Genomic DNA, 17,968 nt, shown 5'->3' with positions numbered 1-17,968 from the left:
GCCTGGGACCGAGGCTAGATCAACATATGCAATGAATTCTGTACTGGCCATATATGGAGCGTGTCTTGAGTGTACAGGGTTTGATGAGGTCAGATCAACATATGGAATGTCAGAACAGGTCAGCTCCATATATGGAGATCTAAGGGTTTACTAATTTTTCTTTTCATTCTATTTCTTTTTACAGCAGACTGCTGTATCTAATAACAATACAAGTGTATTAGACCAAATAACCAATTATCAACATAAGTTACATAACATTACGTACAGTTCTCTTCACAAAAGTATTGATTTGCTTGTTTCAACTTACTTTTAATCTGTGCAATGAAATAAGAACTACCGATGTGGATATTTAAATAAAGATGTTATTGTTTGAACCTGTTATTGTTTGTCCACTGTCTCAGAGTGTCTCTAAAGTCGATACAATCTAACATTAGAAGGCTGAACGTTATTTCTGAAACTAACAATGATTTCTTTGATAAAGGGCAAGTGCAGTTTAGCGCTTTCAATTTGTGACTGTTGAGTTGCATAACTTTAAATTGAGATGATTGTAAAAGAGAACATAATGCCTTGTATGGTGACATTGTGTCTCGTAATCTCTCGGTCTGATCCTTGCTCTCATTACCAGATCGTCATGTCTATTTAAGTCAGGGTTACTATTCAAACCCTGGTTGCCATTGACATATTCTACTCAGTCTCACCAGGGAATGAATACTTGAGACATGCTTTACACATTACAGTACACAATATGGAATGCAGGTTGGAGAGGCTAGATATTCCACTGTTACGTTCTTAGTTTACGTATGATTCATGATGATGTTAAAGATCTCTAAATATTCAGCACAACAATGGATTGGAGATGTCCTCTTGGGTGGGGTGGAATTGTCAATGATCCCGTGGTGCCACCAGTACGACACATCTTCAGTTGTGTGCCCCGACCTCATTGGATGTTTCGGCCACTTATCACAAGACACCCTCTGCCGAGGTTGGCCCACCGCACAGGCTGATCAGACCTAGGTGTGTGTCGCATGGTGGCACCACGTCGTCATCTGGAAGCCCATGTTGCTTCCCTACATTTCAGCCACAGCCAGTGACTGCTCCGTTCTGCCGCAGTGGAAAGTTCTTAGATTGCCTTCCGTTGGGCCTGACCTCTGATCCCTACTTCCTTCAGGAGCCTTGTGGTGGAACTGGCTACAAGGCCTCTGCAGCCCACCTCCACCTTCACGTTCCAGCCCCGCCCGGTCTGTCCGCATTTCCCAATCCCGGGCTGCACTCAGTGGGCCCGAATCTGGAGGCGATGGCTTGGACCACCGTTTCTCCCCTTCCCGGATGAAGGTTGTTTTCCTTGTCTTACAACCCACCAAGATTAAGAGTGTCTGCTATATGCCTAAATTGTAATTGTAAATTGTATAGATAGCCAGACACCCACTTCACTTCACCACACTATACCTGGGAAAAAAAACACACACACACACACACACACACACACACACACACACACACACACACACACACACACACACACACACACACACACACACTATTCTACTCATCTGTACGTCATTAATGCTGCATGCATCATCCAAGTTCATCCTTGTTTCCAGATCAATTTTCTGTCTGTCAGAATACACTGAAGACATGTGTGTTTCTCAGCAGCCATAACAAATATATACCATAACTGTCATTTCAAAGTCAATATAAATCAATGTGCAGATACAGTTTGGCGAGAGCAGAAACACTGATTAGGCCTGGGTCTAATCAGGTTAATGTTTTCCATGTTTTATTTTGAGATTACTTTTTGGCATAGGGTTTGCCTGAGGAGACTGCATGAAATGGATAGTTTGGATACCTTAGTGAGCATATTCACACAGCTTCTATTTTGCTATTAATCGGGTGTTAAGTACTGTGCAAGCAAAACTATTGCCCTGTGAATACTATGGCATCTGCTTGGGTGCCTTCCCAATCCCAGCTCTGTCTTTAAACACAGTGTCTGCCCTATTTTACACAGGTTGTAATAATTAAGTCATTCAGGATCATTTCCGGAGGAGGAGGGGAGCAGTAAGGTCATGGGTGGACATAACGGCTAACTCACCATGCTAAGCTCTAAGTTCTTGGCAGTGACATTCTTCCACTCTCACTTACTGTATATTCATCCACTAAAATACAGGAATGACAAAGACATTGTGGCAAGTATAAAACTAAAATAAGCTAATAAAAAGGTTCCCTCTGCTGTCAACTTCAAGTTGGAACAAAAACTAAAACATGTTAGAATTGAATAGAAATGTAATCCTGTTCTATGCTATGCTATGTTCTCCTAGTGAGTTTAAACTGCTTTCAAAATATTCTAGGGGACAATCTACTGCTGTGCGTAGAATAACAGATTCTACTATTGCTATTGGATTACTAGTGCTCATGTGGTCTTTGTATTTGTTGTATACAAATCACACACACATTCATTCACATGTATTAGTTTGTCTTTCATGTATCAAAAGAAGCAATGTTTAATTTCACTGTTAAAGGTTAAATAACTGTTGCAAAAATAAATACGTTGAAGCCCACAGCACACGGTGTGGCCGTTCAGCTTCATGTAATGTGCTACGTATAACAACACCAGATCGATGCAGGCTCCATGGAATTACAAGGACATGAAGGCCACATGGCTGTGGTATGTGCGTGACATCATCGTACAAAAAATCGTAGCAAAAAAACTACTTTGTGTGTATGCATACAAATACATTTTGTGAAATAAACAGACCATGAATTTATTTCACTGATAGATATACTACAATACATATCGAGTACAAAATAAGTAAAAATATGAATTTAAAGATCTTTCAATTACAATAATTGTTTTATTTGATGGCCTTCCTGCCACAGCATTTGGCCTTTGTGTCCTCAACAACACCAAAGACTAAGGCCTTGCCCCTGAAAGGATTCAATTCCTGGCCTGCCTGTTGCAGTTGTCTCAAGGCCCAAAAACTTGCATATGTTGGGGAACCCAATTTACTGGTCTGTTTGTTCATGTCCTAGATTTATATCAGGGTGGCGTAGTCTTTCTATAAATAAGAGTAAATCCTTAGTAGCACTTGGTTACATACTGTATATGTTCTCATTCCCTGGAGGAAGGAAAAAACATCTTGTTTGTTTACAGTGTCTTAGAACACATGCTCTCTCTCTCTCTATCTTTGCAGGTGTGGTTTCTATGCAGACCCTATTCCAGCAGGCATTTACAATCGACATACATCGCATTTACATCGACATACGTCATCCCCACCACCTTTCTACCCAAACAGGAAGGACCCTTCTTCTTGGACTTTGGCAGTTCCACACCCCTCAAAGTCTCCCAGCTGCAGTGAGGGGAGATCTGTATGAAGGAGGATGAAGGACAGTGCATATTCATAATATAATAATTTCAACACTATATTATAAGTTAAACTGTTGACCTCTACTGTTGAAAAGAAGGCAGTACATGAAAGCCTTGCGGAGTTACTACATTTTTGTTTGCACTCAGGGCAGGCTGTGTCCGTGCTCAATTGTAGCCCTGGGTTTCCATAAAGAGGCATAACCATTTCCTGTTTGTTAATGTTCCCATACAGTAGCGTCGTTTGATTGGCTGAACTGAACTAATCAAATCTGGTGCCAAGAAAATAAAACAAAGCTATGGGAAAATGAACTGGAACAGCAGGAACACGAAACGGATATGTCACCTTCTGGAAACCTGATACTGTAGGTAGAACCAAATGAGTCAACTGAATAGAATCTAATGTGACAGTAAGATTACGATATGATGCTGACTTTTCTAGTAGGGTTCATGTATCCACTTAAAATAATAACAACTATAGAAAAAGTGCCACTCGGGGCAGAGGTCTCACCAGGCCAGGTAAGGTTGTGGCCTCCTGGTGGCGCTATAATCCATCTTGAGTACATGACTGACTATAGAGACACTGTGTAACGATTTGCAGGATTTTTTGACAGAATCTGGAGGAGTAATATAAAAAAATGTGTTTTACAAAAGTCGGCCTCCTGGTGGCGCTATGAAAGGCAGATGTGAAAAATGCAGCAGGTCAAAGATTTGTCCTTCGCTTCTAGGGAGTGTGCATGCAACGTTTCATGCAGATCAGTGCAGTAACAGTTATAGGTAAAAATGTGAAAAGCTGCCTCATGGTGGCTCTATAACAGGCCTAAAAATTTGGGACAAAGTTTGGCACCGACTGAGTTAACGGTGCCGGAGATTAGCTGGTAACACACATACGCACACACACGTGTGCGTGCGCGTGCGTGCGTGTGTGTGTGTGTGTGTGTGTGTGTGTGTGTGTGTGTGTGTGTGAGTGAGTGAGTGTGTGTGTGTGTGTGTTTGAGTGAGTGAGTGAGTGAGTGAGTGAGTGAGTGAGAGAGACCAGGGATAGAAATGATGTAATCACTTCAGAGTCAGACCCAAATATAATCCATAACTCTATGCTTCATGTACATTATAACCTTTATTTTGTAAGTGGAAGGACAACCCTGCTGACTACACCCTCACCAACACACCACATAAAAACTACAGGTGATAATATTGTCATCAATGGTAACTGTATATTTAAATGTGCAGCTTTACGGTTGGGGGTTAAAAACAAATTGGAGACACACCTAGAGAGACGGTTTATACAGCATTCTATCCAGGTCACTAATGCACAGTACAACACTGCTGGCTTGATAACTAACAAATAACCATGGGTTATCATCACTGACACAATTTGCATACACAATGCAACCACTGAAGGTTTTAAAAGGCATTAGATAGTAGATAACTTGAGGTAAAACAAACATTGAGTCAACTTTCATTCCAATGTCCAACAGCCATCTTCTGAAAAGGGTAATCTGCCTTTGTAGAATTATCGAGAGCACAAAAGAAAAATCAAAAAAAAAAAACATAGAACTTTTACATAGGATAGAAAGGTAACTTTCAACTTCAACACTGATCCTTTATATTTTAGAGATATTGAATAACGAACTTCAAGAAATTATTTTCTTCTCCAAAAAACATCTATACAGTATATTGCATCTTGGAATACGACTCTTCAGGTAGATATCTGTGGAGAGATGCTCCCACACAAACAATATGGCACTAACAAAATATCTGCCGCAGGAGATTATTTCATACAAATGAGTTCATCAATGCAGATCCTTTCCAAGGAAATACTTGTTTCATCCACATCACCCACGGTTGACTAGAGCAGTTCATTCAAATTCATGGTTTAAGGTAGGTTAGGAAAACTGCTTGGTTGGTACATTCATCAATGTGGTAGGTTGTCCCAGTGGTTAGAGAAACGGGTTATAGTTCAGAGTTTTAGGTTCAATGCCCTGTAGCCCACAGCATGTGCCCATTGCCTATCACATCCATGGGTGCTGCTGTGACACTACTGATACAGGTATTTGAAATACAAAGTACTTTTAGACTATAATATATTGATGCTGCTGTAATATTGATTCTCATTAATGCCAAATATATTTCCAGAAGATACATTGACAATAATTGGTTTTCAAACCATTGTTTAAGATGCGTATGGTGAGAAAAACAATAATTGTGTGTTGCTCTGAATAAGTAAGACAGAAATGAGTTCCTGTGTGACACAACATTGGAATGAGACTTTGCCCCAGGTGAAAGAGTTTAAGTATCTCGGGGTCTTGTTCACGAGTGAGGGGAGGACGGAGAAGGAGATCAGCCATTGAATCAGAGCGGCACGGGCGGTATTGCAGTCGCTGTACCTCAAAAGAGAGCTGAGCCAGAAGGCAAAGCTCTCTGTCTATCGAGCAATCTTCATATACTCTCACCCATTGTCATGAACTGTGGGTCATGATAGGGTGAGAAGTTCAGTCACCCGAGAGAGACTCGGAGTAGAACCGCTGCTTCTTCGTTTGAAAAGGAGCCAGCTGTTAAGTTTGTGTTAATGGCGTATATATGATTCATGTATACGCCAGAGGATGTCCCTCGAGCGTCTCCCTAGGGAGGTCCTCGATACACGTCCCACTGGAAGAAAACCCCCAGGCAGACCAAGGAGGAGATGGAGGGATTATATCTCCAAAGTCTGCAGAGAACACTTCGGGATCCCCCTGAATGAAGTTACTAATGTTGCTCGGGAGAGGGAGGTCTGGAGCTCTCTGGTGAAGCTGTTGCCCCTGCGACCTGACTACAGATAAGCGGTTGAAGATGGATGGATGGAGAGTCAGGAGACACATCTCTCGTCTCTCTTTTCCCTCTCTCAAACAAAAAATAATTATTAGTTGAAAATAACAAACAAAATTAACTGGGTGGTTAACAAGGCAAAAGTGCAATAACTGATTCTTTCACCGTGAAAAAGAGACAGGTATCCATCCCTTTCCTTGATATACACCTGGGAACTAGTACTCAGAATTTACTTTACTTTAACCTAGAAGTTGACGATGATGTGGTGTTGTATGCACACAGTTACACTATTTGATGTAATCATACTAGATGTCATCATAATGTACACAAAGTGCATCTTCTGTCCTTCAGAAGAACATCTTGAGCTGATCTTCCCTTTAAGATTCGACCCAAAAAATACAAGTGGTAGTATATGAAAATGTACTGACATGAAGGGGAAAAGGACATACAGACATACAGGACACAGACTGATGTCATTGGACGTAATGGCAGGAATAGTGGCTCCATTAGAACAATTATTCCTTTTGCCTAATTATTCTCAAGCACAGTGCCTTGATCCTGTGAGGTGGAGTTCTTCCTCTGCTTTCATTGTCATAATAATATCCACACTCACGCTGCCATTCTTTGTCAGTTTTCTCATTCCCCTTTTTGCCTCCTTGTTCAGTTCTTTGGGAGTTTACTTCATCCATGTTTGGTCCATTCATTCCCTTCTTTCCCTTGTGTCCTTGTGCCGCCTCATCGTTGCTTATACGCTATGTCACTGGCTGTCGTTGTCAGTCTCTCCCAGAAGCCAATAGGTGGTCATCTTACCCTTGCCCTTGACGTCGATGTCTCCCCTCAGCTCCAGTTGGAAGCAGTTGAACTCCTGTAGCACATCACGGGTCGTTGACGACACATGGATCTTTAGGGCTGCATGGAGGACACAAAGGCAGACAGATTCACTTAACCACACAGACATGCATGTGGATGTATGCAACATGCATACATGTATACATGTACAAACAGGCACATGCTTTCAGGCATATATGGTCAAACAAATGTGCATACATACATATCTACGCAGACATGGGCATAGATATACTGTATGATACAGTACATACTTTCAATTATAAATATTATGCTGTCACACGGGCAGATGCAAAGCTACAGTCTACAACAATGAATTGCATTTTTAAAGCGCTTTTCCAAGTGTTCAAAGCACTTCACAATGGTTAATTCATTTGGAGGTGAAGTGGACAGTCGACGCCAGCGTCCTCACTTCCCACATTCACACACCGACCAACTCATTGGAGGCAATGTAAGGTTTTGCCCAAGGACACTTCGACATGTGGACCGGAGGAGCCGGGATTCAAACCGCCGACCAAGTTATTGGACGACCTGCTCTATCTTCTGAGCCACAGCTGCCCATGATTTATTTATGATTTACTGTGATTGGAATTATCCACCTGCCACCACTCAAATCATAGTAAATTTGCCTGACAAAAGTTGCACTGCACCATACATTGTTACCAATATACAAATAATGTCAGTATCCTGAAATGGATGTTGGAGACGAGCGGACCCACCCTCTCCATTGGACTCCATGCGAGATGAGGTGTTGACGGTGTCACCAAACAGGCAGTAGCGAGGCATCTTCAAACCCACCACACCAGCACACACTGGCCCTACACACACACACACACACACGCATGCACACACACACACACACACACACACACACACACACACACACACACACACACACACACACACACACACAAATGACATTGCACAGTCAATGTATAGATGAAGAACAGAACAAAAAAATACTCGGATGTGCACTCAAGCATTGCTGGTACTTAAAATAGACCGTTTTTTTGCCATTGCAAATGTGCAGCAGGCTATATTGTGTAGTGGATATAAGTATGTTTAGTTGTTGCCATAGATAAAATTTCTGTAAACTATTTTAAAATATATAATATAATCCTGTACTTCAAACATGGTTAAAATAAATAAAAACGGTAGAAAATAAAACAAATAAAGTAAACCCTATCTTACCACTATGGATTCCGATGCGTAGTTTGAGCTGCTGGTCAGGTCGGTGGCGGGTCTTGAACGTGCGGACTGCGTCCAGCAGGGCTAGGGCCATGCGGGCAATCTCCCGACCATGGAGCTTACCATTCCTCATAGGCAGACCCGACACTACCATATATGCATCACCAATGGTCTCCACCTGGGGGCACCAGAAGACAAGCACTGCTGTTTTCCAAACTTTAAGGACATAATAGACATGTATTGCACCACAGTCAGACAGGTCAACCATTTCATATATTTTGTCTCTTCCGCTGTCTTGTAGGATGAAATAAGAGGCTACAGGACACCAGTGATAGATCTATCTGAAAATAGCAATAACACAAATTATAAGCATCCACAGTTGGTTCACAGTTGTATTGTGATTGATTGGCTAAGAGGCATAAAACTAGACCGGTGCCCGGCTGTAGAGCACTGAGTCGGTAACGATGGAAGTTGGAGATCCATGCCCCACCTGGCTATGCCATACCAGTTGTACTTGTACCACAGTACCCATGTCAGAGTACCCGTTCCGCCCATCTGTCTGTGTCCCTTTTATTCCCATATATGGAGATTTCTGTATCTGTCTCTGTCCAGAGCCCGAGCAGAGGCCTTTTGTGGTGGTTCTGGACAACCGTGAGTCTGACCGACTCGGGCACTGCACTCCCTGTGCGGTGTGCAACACGTGTGTCGAATTTAAGTCGGTGGGGCGAATGGTTCCTGAGTTACATGGATTACAACCGTACACACGTACAGAGACATGGTGCATTCATAGATAGATGACTGCCAATAATATCTGATGAAAATATTTTTCACATTTTTCACATTCTAATCTAACACTAGTGCACTAGAGCATTCTGCCTCCGCCTCGTGCATATGTGTAAAACGAAAACCACAAACAAACACAAAAGAAAAACATGGAAAGACAGCTGTTGATTGGGAGTCACATTAATTACTATTGGATATATTTTAAGTCAATCAGTCGTAAATGAAATGTGGCCTTCCTGCTGTCTCACGAGTATTTTCTTGAACAAATTAATAATTATAAACTGCATTTTGCTTTATTGGGCACATATTGTCTTTCTATTGGTTGTATTGACAAAAATGCTTTCAAAATTGTAATCATGAATTCATGTCTTCGCATGCTAGTACCTTGTAAACATCAAAGTTGTCAATAATGGCATCAAAACAGGTGTACAGGTCATTCAGCAAGGTCACCACCTGAAGGGTTGACAGATATAAAACAAGTTCATACATGGTGGAGAATTCTTCAAAGCTTATCCTATTGATCATTCAGCCAACAACCTTGATATTTACAGTTATATAAAAATATGTTTTCATGGCTAGTCTCCTTGTTTGCGTTTGTCGAGAAATTAAAACCAGCTTTGTCATATAGCCTTTGCTAATTTCATTAATTTGATTCAAACAGCCGTTGTTTCTCCAAGTTATAGCTGTAGCTATGGGAGTATGACCTAACTTGCAAGGAATTCTGAGAGTAATGGTCACATAAATCATTGTTACAAAATCTGACCAATTTCTCAAACAATGTCATGTGAAAACAGACTAAAGGTACACTGTGCTACCTACATTTGAGAAGTGCAGCTCAGTCAGACAACTCTTGGATTGAATAAATATTTATTGAGCATAAATTTAAATATATTTAGCATAAATATTTATAAGCATATTTGTCGTCAAAGCTCTGTCTTATTCCATTCATTCACAGCCTGTAAGCATGAAATAATATAATAAAGGATTTGCCAAATAGATCTCACAGGGAATGAAATAGACCCCCATATGGGAATCATGGATGCTGGTGTGGTGGTGGGAGAACAAAAAACTTCATAGAGCACGAAGCAGCAAATGTGTAAGTGTTGCATACAAGGCCGCTGGGTTGCAAAACTAATTTCAGTGCAAACTGACAATAAAGTACTATATCATATCATATATCAGAGCAGCAGCATACGGTAGCAGAGCAGCAGCAAAAATAATGTGCAGTGAGGTTTAAATAGCCAATCAGATGGAGTGAGCTGATCAGCTGAACAAGAATTGACACTCCTTTGCAGAAGCAGCGAGTGCATTCTCCGGCATCGGCAATGATTAACAGCTGCGGCGCTGCCGGGAGAAGGGGCGGCATCTGCCGGTGACGCTGGTGGGATTATGACACTTGACTGCCGCTCGCTTCCGCGGCAGTGCGTTGGTCCGACATGCGTTGCGTCGTGCTTGTGTTTAGGGTTAGGGTAAAGGTTTGGGGTAGAGTGTCGTACTGATGCCGTCGAGAAACACTGCCGCCTGCCGCGGGTGTTCCCCAGCTAATGCCATGCGTTGCGTCGTGCTTGCGGTTTAGGCTTAGGTTTAGGGTTTGGGGTAGTGTCGGACTGATGCCGCCGACAAACACTACCGCCTGCCACGGGTGTTCCGCGGCTGATCCCGCTGCCGGAAAATGCACTCACTCTCCCTCCACCTTTGAGTTGTTTACCTGAATCATTCTCTTATCCTGAGGTCAATGACTCATTTACCCCAACCTTTACCCCAAACTATTACTGTATTTATCTTTTTTCACCATGTCTCTGAAGTACATAGATGATTGATGACCGACTGCTTTTCCTAATCATCTGTCATACTCTGCTCAGTTCTACTTTGTTCTATTCTTCTCTACTTACCTGCAGGGGTGTGCTCTCAGCTGATATAGCAGTAAAGCCTACTATATCACTGAAATAGATGGTGACTGAGTCAAATGCCTCTGCCTGGACTGTCTCCCCTCGCTTCAGCTGCTCTGCTACAGAACTGGAGGAGGAAAGGAAGGGTAGCAATGGCATGGCTGTCCATCTGTCTGTTAGCAAAATAACTCTAGAACTGATGGTCGAATGATAAACATTTGGGTCAAAACTTTCAAGGTCACAATCAAGGATATGTCAAACTTACTGGAGGGTTGCACCTTAACAAATGTATTATTGCAACTGTACATTAGATATACACATCTGTACAGAGTAAAGGATGGTGTTATGGCAGTACATGACTTGTACGTGTTACTTTTCAACCAAATATTAGTGATGTACAGTGGCTGTGAGTGTGTATTTAACAGTGATTATGGTAATATTTAGAACAATATGATTCTTACTGTGGTAGAATTTGGTAGAGCAGGGCCTCTGCCTTGCGTTTCTCCTCGTGGTAGGCCTGGGTCCTCTCTTCCACCAGCTCCTCTAGGTTGTTGGCATACTGCTCCATACGGGACAGCAGGTTGTCCAAGATGTTGGTTCTGGACTCCCTTCACACAGAAAGAGGTTCAGGTCCAAGCACACATACACGTGTATACTGTTACACAGTATGCTTAAATGCCACTGTCTCTCACAGGCAGGAAGGTCATGCTTATCTCACTAAGTGAGGCACACGAGGACAATAAGAGAGATGGGTCTCTTCACCCCACCTGAATATTTCAAAGTACTCCTTCTACAATTAAACACCAAGGCGTTATTGTTTCTGTTATCGTTAACTGTTTTGAACGGGAGCACCACAAATTTGAACTGCGTGACAAGGCTCTGAGCATCTATGATTTATGATCTATGATTCACACCTGCCAAATTTATCTGGCCACCAGAGTTAAAATATTTTCAACTCTTTTCAACTTTTTGGAAGTGTTTTTAGGAGATGCATTTTCAGCTAGTACAAAAAAGGCCTTGGTGGACACAAGGTTTCAAGCAGCCACTGCTACTCTGCCTTTCACAGGCCTCTAGTTTACATACGTGTTTTGTTTTCGTAGCAGTAGTTTGATGTGGTTAAACTCAGGCCTCTCAGTGGGCTCCTCTGCCCAGCAGCGCTGCATCAGCTGGCCTATCTCAGGACTGTGGCACTGGGGGTCAATGGATGGCCTCAGGGATGGCCACTCTCCAAGTATCACCCGGTCGATTATCTCTGCCAAAGGGAAGGGACAGGTTTGAGTGTCTTTAGGATAATACAAATGATACCTTTCTTTTTATTGTTATCTATGTCACAGTATGTTTGTTTGAAAATAATCATAACATGTGCCGAAAATATACTGTACCTAATTCCAGGGCAGATTATAGGATCAGACCTTAAGGGGGCTCAGTGAACCCCCTGATAAATCACAAATTTCAGTGAATAACAATGAGTAACAATTAGTGTCGAAGTGTCCTTGAGCAAGACTCTGAACCCCTTGCACATTGGTATATGAATGAATGTGTGTGAATTGATGAATGTAATGCACAATCTACAGTATGTAATGCAATTTGGATAAAAGTGCTAAATAAATGGTGCATTTATATAGCACTTTTATCCAAATTGCATTACATAGATTGTGCATTACATTAGATATAAATGGTAGATTTACCATTTATAACATAGCTTAGTCAGTATGCGGTGCAAGCCCTTAAGCTAAGCTTTATTGTTGATGCAACATTTCCTTTTGTTTATCTGTGTTCTTTTATCCAAAGTTTCACATTTCATTCTTAAGAAACTGACAAATTCAACACATCAGAAGAGCCATGTCGACATTGTGTTGTAACCATTTTTAACGGCTGTGGCTGCTGATGTTGATGAACACAGTCGACACGACAGTATCAAGATTTTTCAACTCTGGTTGCTTTCATAAAGAGCTGATCAGAGCGCCTTTTCTGGACGAACGGAGCACTTTGAGAAGTTGGAAATAGTGTAATAACCACTGCCCTAAACTAAAGGGGGATTTAGGAATCCACTGCCCTAAAGGGGGATTTAGGAATCAGGGAAAACAGCTAATGAAGCCAAAATGGCCCTCCCCCAAACACACACATAGTTTACTGTTTACTCTCTCTCTCTCTCTCTCTCTCTCTCTCTCTCTCTCTGTCTTGAGTGTTATTGCAGACAACTGTGACATGATCCAGCTCTAATTCTCCACATTCAGATTCTGTCACGATGCAGACTAAAATATCTCCCCCAAATCTCTTGTTACACAGATCTCTATGAGTCACTCAGCTTTCTGCTTGTCCAATCAATGATATAGTCAGTACATTGGTTTGTAACTGTTGGACAGTGCTTAGTCAGTAGGCCTACTACTCCTGGACAAATATTACTCAACTACAAGTGAAAGTTGCTCTGTCAAATTTGCACTTAAGTTCAAGTATTGGGGAGCCGTATTAAAAAGTACATGCTTAAAACACATTTAAGTGTGTTTTTTTAGGCTGCTCAACAGTGTTACTTTAGGTCACCCAGCGGTATTGCAGCTGTTCATACTCCAAACATACATAGGGACATAGGGACACACACGGCCAGTCATTGGAGCCGTGAGCACCGCTCAAAATGCTACATAAATCCCAGATATTATTGTATATCATTATTACTTATTATTTGAAATGAGAAAATGTATCATGTCCAACACACAACAAACACACACAGTCCTATGGTTGTGTGAGAGGTGTGAACACAGGTCTGTGACAGTCCATTACGAACAGCAGTTGACCTAGGAATCCAGGATCCATTTATAACATCCATTTGAATCTAGTCTCCATAGCGATGGTAATGTCCCATAAGCTGGGGTGAAAGACAAGTCAAGCTATAATAAAGGCATTAGCCATTGTTACAATAAAGTAAAATTATTCTAAAGTAAATCCTATAATACCTATACCGCTTTTACAGTACTACTACAGAACTACAGTACCCAAGTCATGACAATGAAGGCGGGCTACATTGAAATCCCAATGCTGGCTTAACAAATTAATTTGCAGGCAACACGTCATAAAGTGAAGCTGAACCCATGACATCAGAGGCACATGGGACTCTTTTAGTTTGTTGTGTGTTAGTGCTTTATTGTATGTGTACAGTACGTACTGTATATTATGTGAATGTGTTCCTGCAGTAGTACCTTTGGGACTGAGGGGTTCTCCTTCCAAGAAGAATGATCCACGGCGCAGAGCCACCTCCTGGAGAATAATGCCAAAGCTGTAGACGTCCCCCTTCTGAGTACCGACCAATGGGGGAATCTCCATCCTCAACAGCTCCGGTGCCGTCCATAACCTCCCTGGCAGCAACGGAGGAGGGAGGAAACAGGGTTTGAGCAGGAAGCAACATGAGGTAGATGGTCGGTGGTTGCAGGAATGCAAGTAAGGAGGAGAAAGGAAGGGTGGGAGGGAGAAGGACAAAAAAAACTCCTGTGTCTGTTGGGTGAAGTACAACAATGTACAAACACAGCAGCAAGATTTGTGAGCTGTTGTGACAGGAGAAGGATGTCTAATGGAAATGGAATGGAAATCAGTGTCAGTAACCCTTCGCAGTGCATTAATATATTGCTGCTATTTGTCGCAAAGCTTTTATACAAACTGAATGCAAAACATCGAAAAACATTTCAAAAGTTGATACCAAACTAACCTTTCCTATATGGGATAACTTTTATAGTTTTGCAAGATATTCTCTTCCCTCTATATTGTTGTTGCTGTTCTGAATTGTTATTCATGTCATAATTGTGTGTGAGTGTATGGGACCCGAATGGAAACAAGACCGCAAGGTCTTTCTTCAGTGAAATCCTTTTGGACGGCATGCTTGACTGTACATCAATCAATCAAACACTAATTGGCAATGTAACACAACTCTGAAATATTTAATTGTAAATACATTGCTTTTTTAAAATTATTGTTTTGTTCCACTTTTGCTTTGGCAATGTAAATGTATGTTTTCTCATGCCACTAAAGCTTCTTTGAATTGAATTGGGAGGAGGCAGAGAGGAGTAGAGAGAGTCTTTGAGAGGATGAGGAAGTGTATGGTAAGGAGGGGGTTAGGGTTAGGGTTAGGGTGAGGGGAGAAAGGAAGGAGCAATGAGGAATGAGGATGGATAAGAATCAAGGGAGTGAAAAATATTTGTGGAAAGGTCACACTTTTCTGTAGGGATCGCAAATCAAACTGTTGTATGCAGAAGGAATAGACACTGGAGCAGCTCTGACAGTCAAAGCCGAAGCTCCAAAGATCAAAACGTCAGTCAATTCTTGTACTAGCAGGTACTTCTTGTACCTGAATAAAAGTGTTCAGTGTCCAGTGTCTATCCCTTCTGCAACTGTTGTCCCTGCTCCTGTGACGCACCGGACTAGCTGTATTAAGGGCCTTGGAAACGGGGAGCGATAAAACGCGCCTATAGTTCATTTTCAATGAGACCTGTGTTTTTGCTCTGAGAAGTCGCGGTGCGACAATGCTCTTTTACGCCTTTTTTTTACCCTCTTCAACAGACCTGGAGGAGACCTGTGTTGATCCAGGCAACAACACCTGCGTTCCTCACTTCACGTTTGCAAGGCCCTTTAGGCTGAGGTGCGCTGTTCTCAAGCTGCATGTTGTATTATTGTCATCTGGATTACTGATTGCATACGCCCTTATTAGCTACACAAAGATACCATAGACAGGTACTTCCTACTGTACATTATCGTGGGACATTCTAAACTGAAGATTTGATGTGTCTTCATAAGTGTGAGAACCTAAAGACCTACGGGCATAGTATGCATGTGCATCTTCTTCAGGGTCGTTCTCAGAACGGAAGCTGGACAGGCCGTAGTCTGTGATCTTTAGGACGAATCGGTTGTCAACCACACAGTTGGTTGACTTGAGTTTGCCGTGTGAGCTAATGACACTGTTGTGAAGAAAGGCCATGCCCTGAGTAGAGAGACAGAGTCAAAATTACATTTAATCACTAGTATAATAAATGTATCTGAAGCATCTTTCACAGTACACACATACTGTACTGAAACGCAAGCTGCAGAGAAGTGCCATGCACCAGTTATTACTCTCAATATACAATACACAATAATAGAGAGAGAGAGAGAGAGAGAGAGAGAGAGAGAGAGAGAGAGAGAGAGAGAGAGAGAGAGAGAGAGAGACACACACAGAGAGAGAGAGAGAGAGAGAGAGAGAGAGAGAGAGAGAGAGAGAGAGGTGGGTAAATGTAGGTGACAGCACAAAGTCTATATAGGCTATAAATAGATGATGTCCAATTGGGACTTGTAAATACAGTACATACTCAGTGTCCTTTATTATACTGTATAATACATCTCTGACTCACTGATTGTCTCTATTTTCATCTGATGTTCTAGCTCTGTACTTGTTTGCATCCACAGTGGAAATGTTCTCCTCATGCCAAAAGGAACGTGATGCAAGGCTTATTTTTGAAGTAGGTTTAATTAATGTACACTACAGTATATGGAGATAACAAGTAATGCACCATAGGCTTGCAAGTCACGACTGACAAAAGTAACCAAAGAGTTTTAAGTGAAAGGATACAGTGTAAGCTACAGTGTAAACATGCTGTACAGTATGTGGTAGAAAGAAAGGTACCTTGACTATATCAACGATGAGGGAGTATTTGAACATCCAGTCCAGAGTGATGCTTTCATTCTCTAAAATGTCCTAAAGGCAAACGTAAGAGAGTAAGAGAGCAGCCAGACACTGAGCTACACATTGATAGATAGATAAATAGTAATGGCAAAGTGAAAGAAAGCAGAAATGCAGTGACAAGGAAAGAGAAAGAAAGAAAGATGGATGGGGGGGGGGGGGGGGGGGGGGGGGGGGGGGGCTGAGGAGATGGGAAATTGACAGGGGGAAGATGTAGAAACAGATAAACACAGGAGGAGAGGAAAAGGAAAAGGACAGTATTCAGTGATGATACAATACCTGTAGACTCCATCTAGGACAGTATTCAGTGATGGTACAATACCTGTAGACTCCCTCTAGGACAGTAATAGTATTCAGTGATGATACAATACCTGTAGACTCCATCTAGGACAGTATTCAGTGATGGTACAATACCTGTAGACTCCCTCTAGGACAGTATTCAGTGATGATACAGATGTTCGGGGTGTCTATGCTGGCTCCAATGAAACGTGTCAGGTGTTCATTCTGAACATCTCTCATCTATGCCAACAGGTGAGAGGGGGGTGGATAAGGGTGAGGAAGAACTTTCATTGGCCAAATACATTTGCACGAATAATGACCTCTGCATTTCACTCAGTGGGCAGATATTGTTCATTGTCTTGCTCAAGGTCACTTTGATGCCAGGAGGGGATCGAACTGGGAACTTTTAGATTCCCAGGAGACATCGAATAAATATATATTTCACATTGTTTAATATGGCTGTCAAATATGATCTATCATGCTGATTGTTCACCTGAACAACTAAGGCTATATTTTTTGATTGATTGATTGATTGATTAATTCATTCATTCATCGATTCATTGAATACTTTATTAGTCAGAAATAAGAAACTCAAAAAAAGTTCTGGGAACTTGTTTCCATTCCAGAACTTTAAAAAGAATGTGATGTGTTTTTTTGTTTTGTTCTATCTTTGTGAGCAGCTCTTTGTTATCAGAGTTCAAAGACACTCAAACACATAAATACATCAGATACTCACATGTTTCAGTTCAAACAGGATCTTCCTGGTGAGTTCGATGCGTTTCCTGTTGGTATATTTAATGGCCACAATGTTTCCCTGGAGGGTTACAAGGAATTACATGTCAAGAGACTCTCTCTCTCTCTCTCTCTCTCTCTCTCACTGCTGTTTGCATACACTGTTGTCTGCTTATAATAAATGTAAGTTTAGCACAAACTGACCTTGTAGTATCCAGTTTTGGCAAACACCTGAAAGTTTCCATCCCCTGTCATCAGGGAGCCATAGTTGGAGCCCCTCTGCGCACACACACGCACACGCACGCGCTCACACACAGACACACACACACACACACACACACACACACACACACACACACACACACACACACACACACACACACACACAAA

At 41.9% G+C, this 17,968-nt stretch overlaps 1 protein-coding gene across 2 annotated transcripts in view; it reads right to left on the bottom strand.

Moving 5' to 3' along the window:
• Window positions 1-4,467: 4,467 nt before the first annotated feature.
• Window positions 4,468-17,968, bottom strand: part of LOC308318922 (atrial natriuretic peptide receptor 1-like) — a 61,539-nt gene continuing 48,038 nt past the window's right edge. The window contains exons 10-22 of one of the 2 annotated variants that reach the window (XM_080768635.1): window positions 17,783-17,857; window positions 17,583-17,660; window positions 16,982-17,086; window positions 16,511-16,582; window positions 15,670-15,832; window positions 14,064-14,219; window positions 11,953-12,121; window positions 11,331-11,477; window positions 10,873-10,996; window positions 9,365-9,433; window positions 8,201-8,375; window positions 7,729-7,827; window positions 4,468-7,072 (exon numbers count right to left, since the gene is read on the bottom strand). In XM_080768635.1, the coding sequence (XP_080624761.1) occupies window positions 6,921-7,072; window positions 7,729-7,827; window positions 8,201-8,375; window positions 9,365-9,433; window positions 10,873-10,996; window positions 11,331-11,477; window positions 11,953-12,121; window positions 14,064-14,219; window positions 15,670-15,832; window positions 16,511-16,582; window positions 16,982-17,086; window positions 17,583-17,660; window positions 17,783-17,857 (1,584 nt within the window). In that variant the 3' untranslated portion in view covers window positions 4,468-6,920. The remainder of the gene's footprint in view (window positions 7,073-7,728; window positions 7,828-8,200; window positions 8,376-9,364; window positions 9,434-10,872; window positions 10,997-11,330; window positions 11,478-11,952; window positions 12,122-14,063; window positions 14,220-15,669; window positions 15,833-16,510; window positions 16,583-16,981; window positions 17,087-17,582; window positions 17,661-17,782; window positions 17,858-17,968) is intronic. The other variant, XM_080768636.1, reaches the window with a different exon arrangement.

Source organism: Protomyctophum bolini, assembly GCF_963924005.1.
Source record: "Protomyctophum bolini genome assembly, chromosome: 7".
In the NCBI taxonomy this organism is placed as follows: domain Eukaryota; kingdom Metazoa; phylum Chordata; class Actinopteri; order Myctophiformes; family Myctophidae; genus Protomyctophum; species Protomyctophum bolini.
The sequence above is the reverse complement of the archived record's forward strand: the minus strand, read 5'-3'. Positions and strand labels throughout refer to the sequence as shown.